The 16,282-nt window shown below is 41.4% G+C and overlaps 1 protein-coding gene across 2 annotated transcripts in view; it reads left to right on the top strand.

The window, feature by feature from the left end:
• The window catches only part of LOC137369646 (coiled-coil domain-containing protein 102A-like), a 698,074-nt gene that overhangs the window by 142,721 nt on the left and 539,071 nt on the right, over positions 1-16,282 (top strand). For both annotated transcript variants that reach the window (XM_068030982.1, XM_068030981.1), the window contains exon 3: positions 2,517-2,740. In XM_068030982.1, coding sequence (XP_067887083.1) covers positions 2,517-2,740 — 224 coding nt within the window. The remainder of the gene's footprint in view (positions 1-2,516; positions 2,741-16,282) is intronic.

The following is a 16,282-nucleotide window of genomic DNA, read 5'->3' as shown; positions in this document are numbered from 1 at the left end:
CCGGAGAATATGCTGCACTATCCAGTAGTCTTTTCTTTAATGGTGTCATGCAGGCCCCCACCTGCCAAGAATGAGGCACATTAATTGCGCCACATGGACATTAAACTTTCACATTGTTGCTGGAAAAGCCTGTTACAAGGAATTGCAGGCCCCTGACCGAAAGACGTTTTTGCATATTAGCAGACAGTGTTGGAACATAGGAGCTATTCCCTGCTCCCATACAATACACAGAAAAGACCTGGTCAAACCAGTCAGTCATGTGACCACCCTGCTGGCCAATTTGGGGGGAGTTTTAAATTGTAGAGACAGCATTTGAACTGGCAGAAAGCTCTTGGCTCCTGGATTGAAAAGAGCCTCTCCTGTTTCCTCCCATCTCTTTCTCACAGAATTCCAAAACCCACTGAAGACACATGAACCCCAAGAGAGAAAAGTCTCCTGCAGTGAACAAGGTTTAAGAAGAATACTGGGCCCCAACAAAAAGCAAGACCATATCTTCAATCAAGGACTCTATAGCGAGCTTGAAGCACAGTAACAAAAAACCCTCTTCAGAGATTGCCTTAAACTTTTCCACTTTATTTTTCTTCTGCTCTTTTCTGTCCCTATTTGCATGTGTGTATTGCGTATGCATGCTAGCGTGGGCATGCCGTGTATCCATAGGCGTTAACCGAATTAGAGTTTAAATTTAAGTTTTAATAAAATTTCACCTTTCTTCTTTGAACCTAAAAATGCCTGTTTGTGCTCATTTCTTTACCTTATAGTTGGAAAGCGGTGTACAAGGATTCACCAAGGGGGAGCTCAAATCACGGTGTGTTTAAAATTAAATCCTGTTACAGTAAGACCAGGTGAAGGCTGAGAGGGACCCCCAGACACCTTTCTCACCTGGTCGTACAATGTTAACATTACTTTCACTTCAGAACTTTCCAGTATCTTCAGTGCTGGATGGCCACACAAACAATGTGATCATACAATGTTAAAATCTTTGCTGAATATTCCCAGCCATTATTAATACAGCAACTCAATTTATGAAAAATAGTTATTAATTTAATTATGGATGTGAATGTTCTTTCAGATAATTATAGATTATTACACATATACTGATATATTACCAAATATATATAAATATGATCAAATATACATCATAATTAAAAATGATTGTCATGTACAGTGTTCAGTTTAGGCCATCATATTACAGGAAAGATATAGAATTATTAAAGAAAATCCAGAGGAGGGCAATGAGGTTGATTTCTGAACTTAGAGAGTTGAGCTATGGAGAAAGATTGTCTACCCTGGAATTTAATTCTCTACAATGCAGCAGGATGACAGGATACAATATGGGGACAAAATCAAAGTACTGCAGATGCTGGAAACCATAAGTAAACATCGAAAACACTAGGAATATTCAGCAGGTCAGACAGTATATTGGGGGCTATTTTATCCTAACCCGTCAGGAAACTGACTGGATCGGGTGCAATACTTGTTTTACGCCCCATCCAATTTTACTCTCCATTGAAGCAATATTGGGTGAGGTGCAAAACCCGGGTTCCACCGCCTGGTTTCACAATCGGCGGGTTAGTTTAAAAATACCCCAATGTTTCAGGTTGACAACCTTTCATCAGAACTGTGCAATAATGAGAGTTTTAAAATCTTCAGTGATCAGGGTGGAACAGAAAACCATGGCAGATTTTTTTAAAAAGCACTGGAATTCCTGTTACTAAAGGGGATACAATGCCTGCTAGTTCTTATATTTGATTTTTAAATTAATTTAATGGAATAATCCAGTCTATACATTTGCAATGTTGGAAGAATTACAAGTATTAAGCAAAGGATGCGGTTGGTTAGCTTGGTTGGCTAAATGGCTAGAGTGTGGTGTAGAATCAATGGCAACAGTGTGGGTTCAATTCCTGTACTGACTGAGATAGTTCTTGGGGCCTGCCTCCTCACCTTACCCTACAGTGGTATCATGGCATAAGCCATGATTATCAACCCTTGAGGATACTACACAGAGAGAAGTGAAGGTTGACATTTGGCACAGTATAAAAGCAGCAGTCAAACTGTAAATGAGCTTCCCAGAAGTGCCACATTATTTGTGCAGTCTCCAAACCTGACATTCTAAGTTGCACTATATGATGTTCTTGTTTGTAGTGGGTAACACTATTCTTTCTGCTCAGATTATCTCCTCAAAATGAATATCAGATAACATGCAAATACTTTTTGGTTATTTCCCATATTGACGCTGTAATTGCAAGGGGCTGTCACAGGCATTTTGTAGGCCATAATTTAGCTGAGGCTGAATTATCGACAAGATCCCTCAAAGATATGACTCACACATGGTGCACCTTATAAAGTCATTTCCTGAGACTAAATAGAATAATGTATAACAAATTCTTGGAAAAGTTCCTTTCCAGTACTTGGGAAATTTTCCAGCAAAACTGTATTTTTCAAAAATACAGATGTCCGCATTATTCATGTCACATGTGTCTTTAACATTTTAAATATTTGATGTGGTCTATCCCCAGGGTTTTGATATAATTGAAAATATACTGAGAGATAAGCAGCATGGAGGAGGACAAAGTCTGGCGTCTTTTGCCACCTTGAGTTTGTGTAATTCTACCACCTGCTCTGAAAGATCCAAGCTCCTGCTGGAAGATACTATGCAGCCCCTTGAAAACGACTCCATGAAAACTATGGCCCTACAGTTTCGTCTGGACGAGTCACAGAAAATACTTCAAAAGGAAAGAGAGTAGGTGAAAGATATAATAATAGTAGTATTCAAATGCTTTACAACTGGGTAATAAGTGTTGAGCTTCCAGGAAATTGCAGCTCACACAATAGAACACAATTTTCATACATTACATTGAGAACTACTTAATAAAATGTTTAAGTATATGTGGAGGTAAGATGAATTAGTTAGCAGTATAACCAAAGCATTACTGGCAGAGTAGGCAAATCTAGGATCAGAATGTCATGACTAGTTTATTTTTATAGCTCCAGGATCTAATTGGGCCCTGTTAAACATGTGATGGGCAACAACTATTGTTAAGCATGGACTAATCAAATAGCCAGAGGAACCTATACATTTGATTGAAAAGAGACAAAACCTTTCATTTATTAGGGTTCAGAGGGACCATCATTGCTGTACACAGTGCTTTTATAGCACCTTCTTTCAGAGCTACAGGGGTGGAGGTCAAGAAACAGACCGCCTTCCTGTTCCAGGAGTGAAGTAGCACAGCAAATCCCCAGAAAAAGAGGTCTTTGAAAAGAGCAAGTATTACCACAAAGCAAATATAATCCTATGGCACGCAGTTTATAATCTATTTGAAGGTCTCAATTAGATTTTTAAACAATCTATGTTGATGTTGTGAAAGGCTCTATATAAATGCAAGTTCTTCCTTTGTCTTTCTTTCATTTTCCCATTTCAGGCATTTGATGGCAACACTAAACTCTCCTTAATCAGAAAAAAATTGTAAGATACGGTAAACCTCCCTCAGCTATGCTGCAACAATGTGCCTCAGCTCAAATTCAAAACTCTATGCTTCACAGTGTGACTTTTTCCCATTTCCTACACAAACCATCCTGTGGCATCTTTAAGTGAGATTGATAACTTATTATTTAGTGTCAAATTGGGACCAATTTAAGGCATATTTGAAGGTTGCCATCTGTATAATGAAGGGCTGGATTTTACCTCAGGCAGACAGGAATTCACCACCGACATGAAAGTTGTTGGCGACCCCGCTTGTGCCTAGCCCGGGGATCCGTCCTGCATTTTATGGGTCCCCAGGCTTTAATTGTCCTGAGGCGGGACTTCCACCCACTTGAAGGAGGAGGTCCCGCCTCAGTGAGCTGCCGGCCAATCAGCGGGCCAGCAGCTCTTAGTCCCAGCAGCGCCACTGGGAGTGGTGGCCACTGCTGGGACTGCAGCCCAGTCGACCAGATGGATCCATGAGTGAAGGTAAGTAGGGATTGCCTCACCAGGGGGATCTGTCCTTCCCTGGTGAAGCTGGGATGGTCGCTTGGGGGGAGGGGGGTGTCTTGGGTCCCGGGGGTGAGTTGGGAGGCAGGGCGGCCCTCAATCGGGCACCCTGTGCCTGACTGCCATGCACCCCCACCCCCCCGGGGCGTGGAAAGGCCGGCAGCTATTGCTGGGCGGCCTTTCACGTCCCCAGCGCACCCGCTTGCCTTGGGTAAAATACCCATGGACGCGGGCGAGGGCCCTTAAGTGGCTGTTAATTGGCCACTTAAGGGCCTTGATTGGCCTCGGGCGGGCGGGGCCATTTCCCACACCCGCCCGATGCCGCAAACTTGGCTGGAGGTGGAAGCGGGGCAGGTAGGCCTCCCAAAGTCTCACACTCAATTTTACGCCACCCCCATGCCACCATCTGACCCACTGGGGCAGAGTAAAGTTCAGCCCGAAAAGTTTTGCATCTGTCACATCATACATTTCAGAAGCATCACAACTGAAGGTTTGTCCTCGGAGGTACTGGACTTTCAAGGTGCTACAACTGGACAGAAAATCATAATTGGGACAAATAATCTTCTAAATTGCAAATTAAGTATCCAATTAACAGTGAATTAATGAAAAGCAGCATTGTTAGCGGGAATGAATCTAGAAGAATCACTCGACACTCCGGTCTGCTCCAATGTCAAACAGTTTATTTAGTTACGTCAGCGGGGAGCAGGTCACTGGTCTGTCCAGATGCCTCTCCACCGAACAAAGGAAAATCCACAACAGATATACAGTTACTCAGCCCACCCCGGCTGGACATAATCCAATCATAACGGTTATTGATTACATACATTACACATATTACCAATTAGATTACTCATTAGGCATCATGTGGCTACGTGATCAGCTCATGCAAGCCCCCTGATCATCTTGTGATGTTTCTCAGACCCCCTTATCAACTATCCTTGAGTCTTCACAATGAATCCTTTTACCTTTATCAAGCTTGCATTCCTGATTGCTTCGTGCAGTCTGCAGTTACACAAAGCAGCTGTCTTATACACTGATATGAGGGGCCTCCATGGTCAGCCTAACTGTCTGTGTCTCACAGTACCATTCTCAGGGATATGACTTAGCCAGTCTTGTTCCCACAGTGCCTTGGGTAAGTACTCCATTTTGTAACAATATGTGGCTATACTCTCAACTTGTATATGAGTGTATATATATTTATATATTTCTTTCTTTTGGGCCTCCTTATCTCGAGAGACAATGGATACGCGCCTGGAGGTGGTCAGTGGTTTGTGAAGCAGCGCCTGGAGTGGCTATAAAGGCCAATTCTGGAGTGACAGGCTCTTCCACAGGTGCTGCAGAGAAATTTGTTTGTTGGGGCTGTTGCACAGTTGGCTCTCCCCTTGCGCCTCTGTCTTTTTTCCTGCCAACTACTAAGTCTCTTCGACTCGCCACAATTTAGCCCTGTCTTTATGGCTGCCCGCCAGCTCTGGCGAATGCTGGCAACTGACTCCCACGACTTGTGATCAATGTCACACGATTTCATGTCGCGTTTGCAGACGTCTTTATAACGGAGACATGGACGGCCGGTGGGTCTGATACCAGTGGCGAGCTCGCTGTACAATGTGTCTTTGGGGATCCTGCCATCTTCCATGCGGCTCACATGGCCAAGCCATCTCAAGCGCTGCTGACTCAGTAGTGTGTATAAGCTGGGGATGTTGGCCGCTTCAAGGACTTCTGTGTTGGAGATATAGTCCTGCCACCTGATGCCAAGTATTCTCCGAAGGCAGCGAAGATGGAATGAATTGAGACGTCGCTCTTGGCTGGCATACGTTGTCCAGGCCTCGCTGCCGTAGAGCAAGGTACTGAGGACACAGGCCTGATACACTCGGACTTTTGTGTTCTGTGTTTTGTGTTTTGTGTTATATATATATATATATATATATATGTTCACTAGGATTATATGAATCTACTTACTCAAATAACATTTAAACAGTATGATATTTACTGCAGGTGCCTCTGCGCTTGGGAATACCCTACAACAATCCCCCCTTTTGGTAGGAGACACCATTTATTGTTTGTTTTTACCCCTTTTAAACTCGCCTGGTATTCCCTGCCTCAGACGTGATGGCCAGTCACGTGATTTCAGGAATTCCGGTCGTATTATATCAAATTAATGTGATCCACCTGACTTAGCCCTTTAGATAGACAAATTGTCTCCCTTGCCTTTGCTCTGGTTTTCATCCTCCTTCGCTGCACATGGCGCCTGTATGATCGGCAAACTAGTATGCCCCATGCTATGGCCAGTATTAACTGTATTCCAACTAGCACATGAGAAATTATCCTAATCCAAGGGTGGATATTCAAATTCATCCCCCAATCCCAAATTTTCTCCCACCAACTCTGTTCCTGCAATTCTGTGTCTGTATCTTCCTCTAGTTTTGATTGTTGTCTGCAGTTGGTGGTAGATTCTTACGGATTGGCCCACCCTGAGCCTTAATTCCCTAAGTACCTCAGCTAGGTGTGGGATGGGGGCTGCCTCTGGTTCCTCGTAATCCTGTAGGTGGTCATGGAGATAATCGGTGACGTTAATGGTCTTGGTACCTCTGCGCCGAACCTGGATAATTCGGGCTTGCCCTATCGTGACTGGTCGTAAAGGCGTAAAGCAAAAATTAGAAAATGGGATGGGGTATTGTAGATTATTGTAACGATAGGAACTTTCTGTAGTGGAAACGCAATATTTCCCTTTACATCCGTAGCCTGTCCTTGCAAAATGCTTTGGGGCAGGCGTGACTTCTACGACACAACTATCTGTTCGATTAAACCCACATTCATCCAATTTTCCCTGTCCCACTGGGTGGGGACATACTGTAATATCTCCCCTCTGCTTACATCCCGTAAGTGAAATTCCATACAGCGTGTTATTCCTAAGTATGGCAGAGGCTTCAGTTAGATAGTATCGGAGGGAGGTGTTATCACGTACAACCCCAATATTTTCCACTTGGTAGTGGGGGAATGGCCCAGAGTCCTGTGTGACTATAGGGATCATCAGGACCATTCCCACTCCGGTGGATTTACCCAACTCACAGTCTGGGATCACTGGGTACACTCTGGTGAGTCCCTTTAGCGTACAGTTGTCCAGTGTCCCCTTCCTCTCGGCCAGCTGAGCCAAATGTAGGCTGTCTATCCAATCGGGCACCTCCCCCCTTTGGATCTGATCGAGATTGTGTCGTATTTGTCCCACCATCCATAAGCCATAAGCGTGACAGAGTTGCCCCTGTCTTAATTTTCCGACATCTTCCAGTTCTCTATCTATGAGGTGGTTGACGGTTCTGGCATGTGCCTCTAATATCGTAATTCCGTCTAATTGTATCTCCATGCCCTCTTCTCCCAGATTGGTCTGATCCTCCTGATTTTTCTCTGCTTTCTTTAAGAGTCCCTTCATTACTCCTTTAAGCTGTTCTATCTTTTCATTCAGACTTTGTATATCTAATGAGTTTACTATGGAGGCACCGGTATTGAATCCGGTAGCAACGTCATTAACTATCCCTCTCTTTGTCCTATAAAGTTGATTCTGACCTTGAAATCTGACGGCACCCATGGCATTGGCAGCCTGCTGCATTACAACCTTATTAATACACTATACATAGTTCTTGCCTGTTCCGTACAATATCCTGGCATTTGCATCCCTGAGATATTGACCAGGACAGGCACAATCTCATGTTTAACATTATCATATAACATCTCTCCTTCATTAAAAAGCACAATTCCGTTTTTAGGCCCTTCGATAATTAAGGGGGATGGTAATTCCTCGGGTTGTGTGGTGGTTATTATGGGGGGTGGCATTAAAGGGGGAGGAAAACACACGTATAGTGGTAGCAGTGACCCTACTTCGTCCCGTAATCCGCTCAATTTCTCATCTATGTGTGGGATTGGGGCTTGCTCTGACTCTTTATAATGCTGGAGGTGATCGTGGAGCTGATCAGTTGCATTAATGGTTTCCAGTCCCTGCTGTTGGATATAAACTATCCAGGCTAGTCCTATAGTGACTGGTTGTTGAGGGGTAAAACAGAAGTCTGGGTATGGTATGGGACAGCGTCAACTTCCATAGCAGTATGATGTTTTGATGGTGGAAACGCAGTACTTTCCATTTCCCTGGTACCCCGACCTTGCAAAATCTCTGTCAGATAATATCGGAGGGAGGTATTGCCCTGTTGATCCAATCTGGTACCTCCCCCCTTTGGAGCTGATCGAGGTTGTGTCTCATTTGTTCCACCATCCACAGCCCATAAGTGAGGCACAATTGTCCTTGCCGGGTACGGCATCCAAAGTGATTAATAGTCTTGGCATGGGCCTCCAGCACCGCTATTCCATCTAATTGTATTTCCATTGTTCTCTGCCCCAGACCTGTTTGATTGGGCCCCCTCAGCTTGAATTATGAGCTCCCTTATAACCCTCCAGAGTCGTTCCACATTCTCGTTTACTGCTTGTGTATGTAAAGAATTGATTAAAGAAGTCCCAGTATTGATCCCTGTTAACTCATCATTTAATATTTTTTTCTCTTGTATCTATGAAATGGGTTACGCCCCCTTATCCTTGTGGCCCCTGTGGCGTCAGCTGCTTGTCGCACTATTACAGTGGCTAACATACTATACATATTCTTAGCCTGTTCTGAACAATACTCTGGCATCCGGATACCTGAGACATTGATCAACACAGGCACAATTTCATGTTTTACATTATCATACAATGCTTCCCCTGGGCTCGATGTACCCACACACATCCATGTTCCTTTCAACTTTCCTTATCATCTGTTGCCCAATGGGAGGGGCACAAACAATTCCAAAGACACAGCTCTCAGTTACCCCTTCCCCTTTCTGTCTGGTCACGCAGTTAGCGCGGGTCATCTGTGGAACACCGTACACATACTGCATCTTTGCCCGGATTCACCGTAAGCCATGCAGTCAAGTAGGTTTACTCGCCGTTATACACTTCCCATCGAACATGTTGTGCAATGCCCCATAGTTCATATAGTCCATATTAATACTCCTTTCATTAATCTGTTGTGCATCCATTACTGGGTCTTTGTTCTTCCTCTCCGGATATTAGCATCAGGCCCCACAGCTACTGCAGTCCAGTTCTTTCCCATTCTCCACTAGTGGTTATATCTGTAATTTAAACACACTGCCCTGGTGGTCACCAGGTGTTAGTACTTGTCCATGTTGTGAGTATCCCCTAACGAGGGATACATGTCTACCTGTGGGGACCGAACATGTCCTGAGGAATCCAGGAGTTAATTTATATTCTTGGAAATTAGCTGTTTATTTCACTATTTGTTTATTCCCAGAATTCCTTTATTAGCGCTTGCATCAGCCAGATCTGATTGCCAATTCCCATTAATTATAATTCTATTTCATTTTGAGCCCTGGAGAACCTTTACAATTAATATTCATAATTCCTTAAAACAGAAATCAAACATTTCCGTTTGATTCCAGACATTAGTGTATATTGTTTGTGTTTTTTTTTTAACCTTTGATGACATTTTAATTCCTTAAATAACTTGTCAAATTAAACTGGATTTTTGACATCTCAGATTATTCCAAATTCAAATAACAGTAAATTTCCCTTTGAATGCTTTAATTAACCACTCATATCAATTTAATTTTGTTTATCGATTCCAATTTCTTATGCCCAGACTTGGTGATATTGCATTTTTTTTAGTAAAGACAGAAGTGCTTGCAACTATCTCTCCTTCTCAAGCACTTTGTCTCATTGATAAAGATAGTTGCAGCAAGGTTAATTTCTTGCTTGTCTCCAAGGGGGCGGAGTAAAGCATTCTCCGCTGCGTCGCTTTACGTAACCCTTTTTTTATCGAAAAGAACTAAACTCCATTTTAAATGGTTTTTGGTATCCTTAGGATTTTCAAACAACAAAATCTTTAGTAACATTATCAACTTCAAAGGAAACCATCTCCATCAGGAAAGACAGCATTTTAGATTAAACTCCAATTGTTTCCAAACTTTTAGCATCTTTTGTAAGAGGGTTCTAATCCAAGGATTTTTTATAAAACAAAGATGATTCCAAATTCCAATTTACTGCAATAAATATTTAAAAATCAAAACTGCCAATGTTATATGAGTGAGTCCTATGTCCGGAACTTAAGACTCCCCCAAAACTCGACATGCTAAACTTGAAAGTTCATTGTGGTTGCAAATGACATTTCCAGGGTTTTTTTAAATTTAACAGGTCAATTAACCTTAACAGTATTAATTTAATTCAGACTTATTAACTTATAATACTTATTAACTACACACAAAACAGAATAGCACGTGCTCTTTTTTAAAAAAAAAGATAGGTAAATTAGGTCATTTTTCTTGTTCTTCAGGCGCCTTTTCAAATGACTGTAATAAAACCAAAAACTAAAGAAAAAGTTATTTAACATTCTTACAACAAAAGACTTAACAACAGCTCTTTACACAAACTTTAATCTTTCCCATTATCTCCTTTGCTTATCCTTCTCTCCCTTAAAACCAATTTCCAATACCTGACATTTGCTACTTAAAACAGTCAGTAAAACATGTCTTTAATTTAAACTCCAAAAAAACTAGAACAGATTTTAAACTGGAATTCCAATTAAAGCAGGAGTTGTAAACTTCAAATTGGATTTCTGCAAAACATCTTCAGACCTTCAAGGCTGAAGCTTATCTCTTAGAAAATTGTTCATTGCCTTTTCACAGTTGCAAAACCAACTTTTAAAATCAAAATAAAATTTTAACTTAAAGTATAATTCAATTTTATATCCCATTCCTGGGTGCACAATCTTAAAGCGAAATGAACACACTCAACAATCACTTTTCACACTCATTCAGTTCCAAGCAACTTAATAGACTCATGCTTTCAACATAAAAGCCAGACAACTAAGAGTTAATGACAGTCAGTTCTACAGAACACAAGCTGTAAGAACACAAGCTGTACATCCCAGACATTCAATTAATTCGTGGATGCTTCCAACAATCACACATTCGAATCAAAGACACAGTAACTTGTTTTTACTCTAAAACATAGTCCTTTGTGTCACTCTGCCATAAACTTAGTGAATACTTTTTTTCTTTTTGTTTCTCTGCCAGTTGGCAGGTAATGGACCCCTCCGGTCCCCACTCGAGCTCTATCTTTTCACTGGCCAGGCTTGGGTAGGATTAGAACTGTTAGAATCTATTCTCAGAGGTCCGCTTTTAACCTAGCGCAACTTGTAATAGACCGTCTCCTGGCTAACTGTCGAGTCACAAGTCTGTCTGTATTTCATACAACAAGCTTATGATATATATACCCATACATATATTCCAAACCCTCCTTGACAGTGCCTACGTCTCTTAACGAACTACCTGCCACCGTTTGACCAATGTTCAGATGGGCGGCACAGTGGCGCAGTGGTTAGCACCGCAGCCTCACAGCTCCAGGGACCCGGGTTCAATTCCGGGTACTGCCTGTGTGGAGTTTGCAAGTTCTCCCTGTGTCTGCGTGGGTTTTCTCCGGGTGCTCCGGTTTCCTCCCACAAGCCAAAAGACTTGCAGGTTGATAGGTAAATTGGCCATTATAAATTGTCACTAGTATAGGTAGGTGGTAGGGAAATATAGGGACAGGTGGGGATGTTTGGTAGGAATATGGGATTAGTGTACGATTAGTATAAATGGGTGGTTGATGTTCGGCACAGACTCGGTGGGCCGAAGGGCCTGTTTCAGTGCTGTATCTCTAATCTAATAATCTAATCCTGTTCACAAACTTGGCATTCGTCGGTCGCGAAACACCACCCGGCCCCGGGATAAGCTTTAACCCGGTATTCCTGATGGCATCAAGCGACCGCTGAATCCTGTTCTCAAGTTCGGGATCAGGCTCCAGCCAACTCTCCCTTGCCCCCTTTGTTCCCTTCGCACATTCCTGGGCTTCACGTGGGACTCAGTCGTCCTCTTAATTCCGGCTCAGGCTGGGTGATTGGGATATCAGGGTCGCAGAAGAGTTGACTTACCCCTGATCCTGCCGACTACGCCAATTGTTAGCGGGAATGAATCTAGAAGAATCACTCGACACTCAGGTCTGCTCCAATGTTAAACAGTTTATTTAGTTACGCCAGTGGGGAGCAGGTCACTGGTCTGTCCAGATGCCTCTCCACCGAACAAAGGAAAATCCACAACGGATATACAGTTACTCAGCCCATCCCGGCTGGACATAATCCAATCATAACGGTTATTGATTACATACATTACACATATTACCAATTAGATTACTCATTAGGCATCATGTGGCTACGTGATCAGCTCATGCAAGCCCCCTGATCATCTTGTGATGTTTCCCAGACCCCCTTATCAACTATCCTTGAGTCTTCACAATGAATCCTTTTACCTTTATCAAGCTTGCATTCCTGATTGCTTCGTGCTTTCTGTAGTTACACAAAGCAGCTGTCTTATACACTGATATGAGGGGCCTCCATGGTCAGCCTAACTGTCTGTGTCTCACAGTACCATTCTCAGGGATATGACTTAGCCAATCTTGTTCCCACAGTGCCTTGGGTAAGTACTCCATTTTGTAACAATATGTGGCTATACTCTCAACTTGTATATGAGTGTATATATATATATATATATATATATATATATGTTCACTAGGATTATATGAATCTACTTACTCAAATAACATTTAAACAGTATGATATTTACTGCAGGTGCCTCTGCGCTTGGGAATACCCTACAACAAGCATCAATGAGGGACAGGTAATCAGTAGAAAACCTCTCCCCTCAACTTTCTTTTCAAAACTACCATTAATGAGACAAGTGCCACAAAACTGTCCATATAAATTCTTTAGATAATTTATTAGCGGTGTTTATTATCAGCATTTTCCACAGGTCAGTGTAAATAGGTAAAAATTACATTTATACATTATTAAATGCATAAAAATTGTGTAATTCTGACATAGGAAAATCACTAAAGTTACCCATAACATTTATTATCCAATATTAAAAATGGCTGCATGGTGATTTTCCTTAGACTTGCCCTTTTGTCTGGAATGTCAGGCTTGAGTTGCAAGATACTGTTATGCCTAGGTGTTATTTCCAGCTGTTGTGAACAAATTATATGTGCATGAGAGAGGCTTTATGGAACTTATAGTTTTTGCTCTACCGTCGAAATACAATAATGAGAGGACACCTTGACAACCTAGATTATGCGGCAATCAGATAGAGAAGGACCAGAGGGTTCTCAGTCCTAAGGAGAAATTCCATGAAAGAGAGAGATTCTATTTTTGCACCTGCTCCTGTCGAACTATAAAAGTTGATGCTAAATACTACATTATCAGCAGGGAAGTCATGCTAATAGGCAGCATGATTCAGAGAATCGGAGCACCAGTATTGGGAGGTTGTGACCATGGAATCACTGTTATGTTATCAACTGTGTATAGTGACAGCCAGTCACTGTGAGGCAGCAAAAAAATCAAAAAGGAAAATAATTCATTTTTTCTTGTTTTATTCGCTTGACGACGTTACATAAAAGTTCTGAACTTGATATTCATAGAGTCTAACAACTCAGAAGGCGGTCATTCGATCCATTGTGCAACTGCTGTCATTTGAAAGAGTTATCCAATTAGTCCAACATCCCTGCTTTTTCCCCATAGCCCTGCATTTTTTTTGCATTTTATATCTATTTCCCTTTTGAAAGCCACTATTGAATCTGCTTCCACCGCAATTTCACAAATTCACAAATTCAGATCATAACAATTTGCTGTGTAAAAATTATTTTTCCTCATCTCCCCCGATTCTTTTGCCAATTATCTTAAATTGTAGAAATCATAGAAAATTTACAACACAGAGGAGGCCATTCCACCCATTGTGTCCATGTTGGTCAAAGAAGTGCTACCCAGTCCAACCCCACCTTTCTGCAATAGGTCCGTTGCCCTGCCAGTCATGCCCTTCAAATAGACATCCTTGTACTTTTTAAACGTTGTGAGAGTTTCTGCCTCTATCACCCTTTCAGCCAGTGAGTTCCAGGTCCCTACCACCCTCTGTGTGGAAAAAAACTTCCTCATCTTCCCTCTAATCCTTCTACCAATTACTTTAATTCTGTGTCCTCTGGTTACTGACCCTTCTGCCAATTTCTCCTTACCTACTCTATCAAAACTCTTCATAATTTTGAAAACCTCTGTTAAATTTCCCTTTAATCTTCTCTTCTCTGAGAACAATCCCAGTTTCTCTAGTCCCACCACATAACTGAAGTCTGTTAACCCTGGTATAATTCTAATAAATCTCCACTGCACCCTCTCCAAGACCTTGACATGTGTCTAAACTGTGGTGACCACTCATGGAGACAATACTCCAGCTGATGCCTTACCAATGATTTGTAAAGGTTTAGCATAACTTCCTTGTTTTTGTACTTTTATGTCTCTATTTCTCAAACCAAGGATCCTGTATACTTCTTAACAACCTTTCCTACTTGCCTTGCCACCTTCAAAAATTTACGTAAGTCAACCCATCGGTCTCTGTTCCTGCATCCTCTTTAAAATTGTACCATTTGATTTATCTTGTTTGAGCAGTGGTTTTCTTTCTTTCATTCAAGACCACTGGTGTTTGTGCCAAGGCCAAAAGGTATATTTATGAGGCACGTTGATGTTGACCTGTGGTCTTTGAGGCCATGGTTAACCAGTCAGCCAAGCACAGACCCCAACAAATGAACACCTGACACTTGTACGTAATGCTGGCAGCCCTTAGCAAAGATTGTACAGTGAGGTACATGTCGAAGATAGACTCATTGTCAAGTAGGTGATTGAACTGCTTAAACAATGGTTCAGATATTTGGGTCACAATAGGGAAGCTTTATGATATTCCCTGCCAAGTGTTGATAAAATGATAGTGGTGAACTGCAAGCTACACAACATAGCCATGGAAAGAGGCAGAACATACCTTTGTATAAAACATCTTGCTCTACAGCTTGGATTGGTCCAATGTGCATAATTTATATCAGCTAAGTGGTTTTTTTTTTTTTATTTGTTTGGCAAGTGATCAAGTGCCTTAGCACCATTATTGCAGGTGTGTTCTGACTGATGTATTCAGTGTAGGAACAGTTGTAGGCAATTCAGCTCCTCGACCCTATTCTGCTATTCGTTTAAGTCATGACTAATCTGTAGCTCAACTGCATTTACTCACCTTTTCCGCTTATTCCTTTATAGCCTTACCTAACAAAAATCAATTAAACTTAACCTTGAAAATTTCAATTGACTCCACATCTACAGTGTTCTGGGGAAGAGTTCTAAATTTTCACTACACTTTGTGTGAAAAAATGCTTCCTGATTTCACTCCGAACTGTCTAACTCTAAATTTAAGATTATGCCTCTTGTTTTGGATTTCCGCAGCAGAGGAAATAGTTTCTCTATACTACCTTATTGAATCCTATAATCATTTTAAACATCTTAATTAGATCATCCCTTAACCTTCTACATTCAAGAGAATATAAACCAAGTAACAAAATACAAGTGTGGAAGCTTTTCTCTTTAATGATACAGATACTGATACCCTAATAAAGTATTCTAAGATAGATAAGATATAGTACAAATCCTAGTGAGAATTAAAAGAAAATCACTATCAAACTTCAGAAATAAACCTGAAGCTGAATCTCGGTTATGCTGATTTTTGATTAGGTGGAGACAAGCTGCGAATAAATTTATGCATGAACATTTATGGCAGTTCAGAACTGGCTTAAATGCAGGAAACTCGTGTGCTTTGGCCTTTTACATTGGGAGCGGAGGTATGTTAATGAGCCAGATGGAGTTTCTTGGGAGTGACTCAAATAATCAAGGAAATTGGCTTATAGCAAGATTCCAGCGAAAAACTGGCTAAGTTGCTTATGCACAAATTTTCTTGGAAATAATTGGGGAACATGGTTCTTACATTGTTGTTGAGCTGAATATTACAAGAAATGTCTGCACCAACAGCTGGATCCAAAGAGGATTCATTGTGTATTTTGCTTCACAGAGGAATGTGGAAAAAAAGTGTCAGTATTAATGGACAATGCCTCCACTTACACCAATGTTGTTATCCACACTCTCCTTGTAAGTCCAATCCCTTACACTCGCAATTGATTGAGTTATTTAAGAATATGAATCTAAAGAAGATAAATAAAGAATATGAATATAAATTGATCATATTTATTCAGTAATGCATAGAACAAAATTCAATCATCCCAGGCTTCATGGTCCACCACAGCTTTTTGCAAGATTGAGCTGAAACATGACTTTCCACTTACTTCATTTGAAATGTATTTTTCAGCACAAAAGACTTCTTCTCTGCACATTAT

This window comes from Heterodontus francisci, chromosome 5 (genome assembly GCF_036365525.1).
Source record: "Heterodontus francisci isolate sHetFra1 chromosome 5, sHetFra1.hap1, whole genome shotgun sequence".
NCBI lineage: Eukaryota > Metazoa > Chordata > Chondrichthyes > Heterodontiformes > Heterodontidae > Heterodontus > Heterodontus francisci.
The sequence above is the reverse complement of the archived record's forward strand: the minus strand, read 5'-3'. Positions and strand labels throughout refer to the sequence as shown.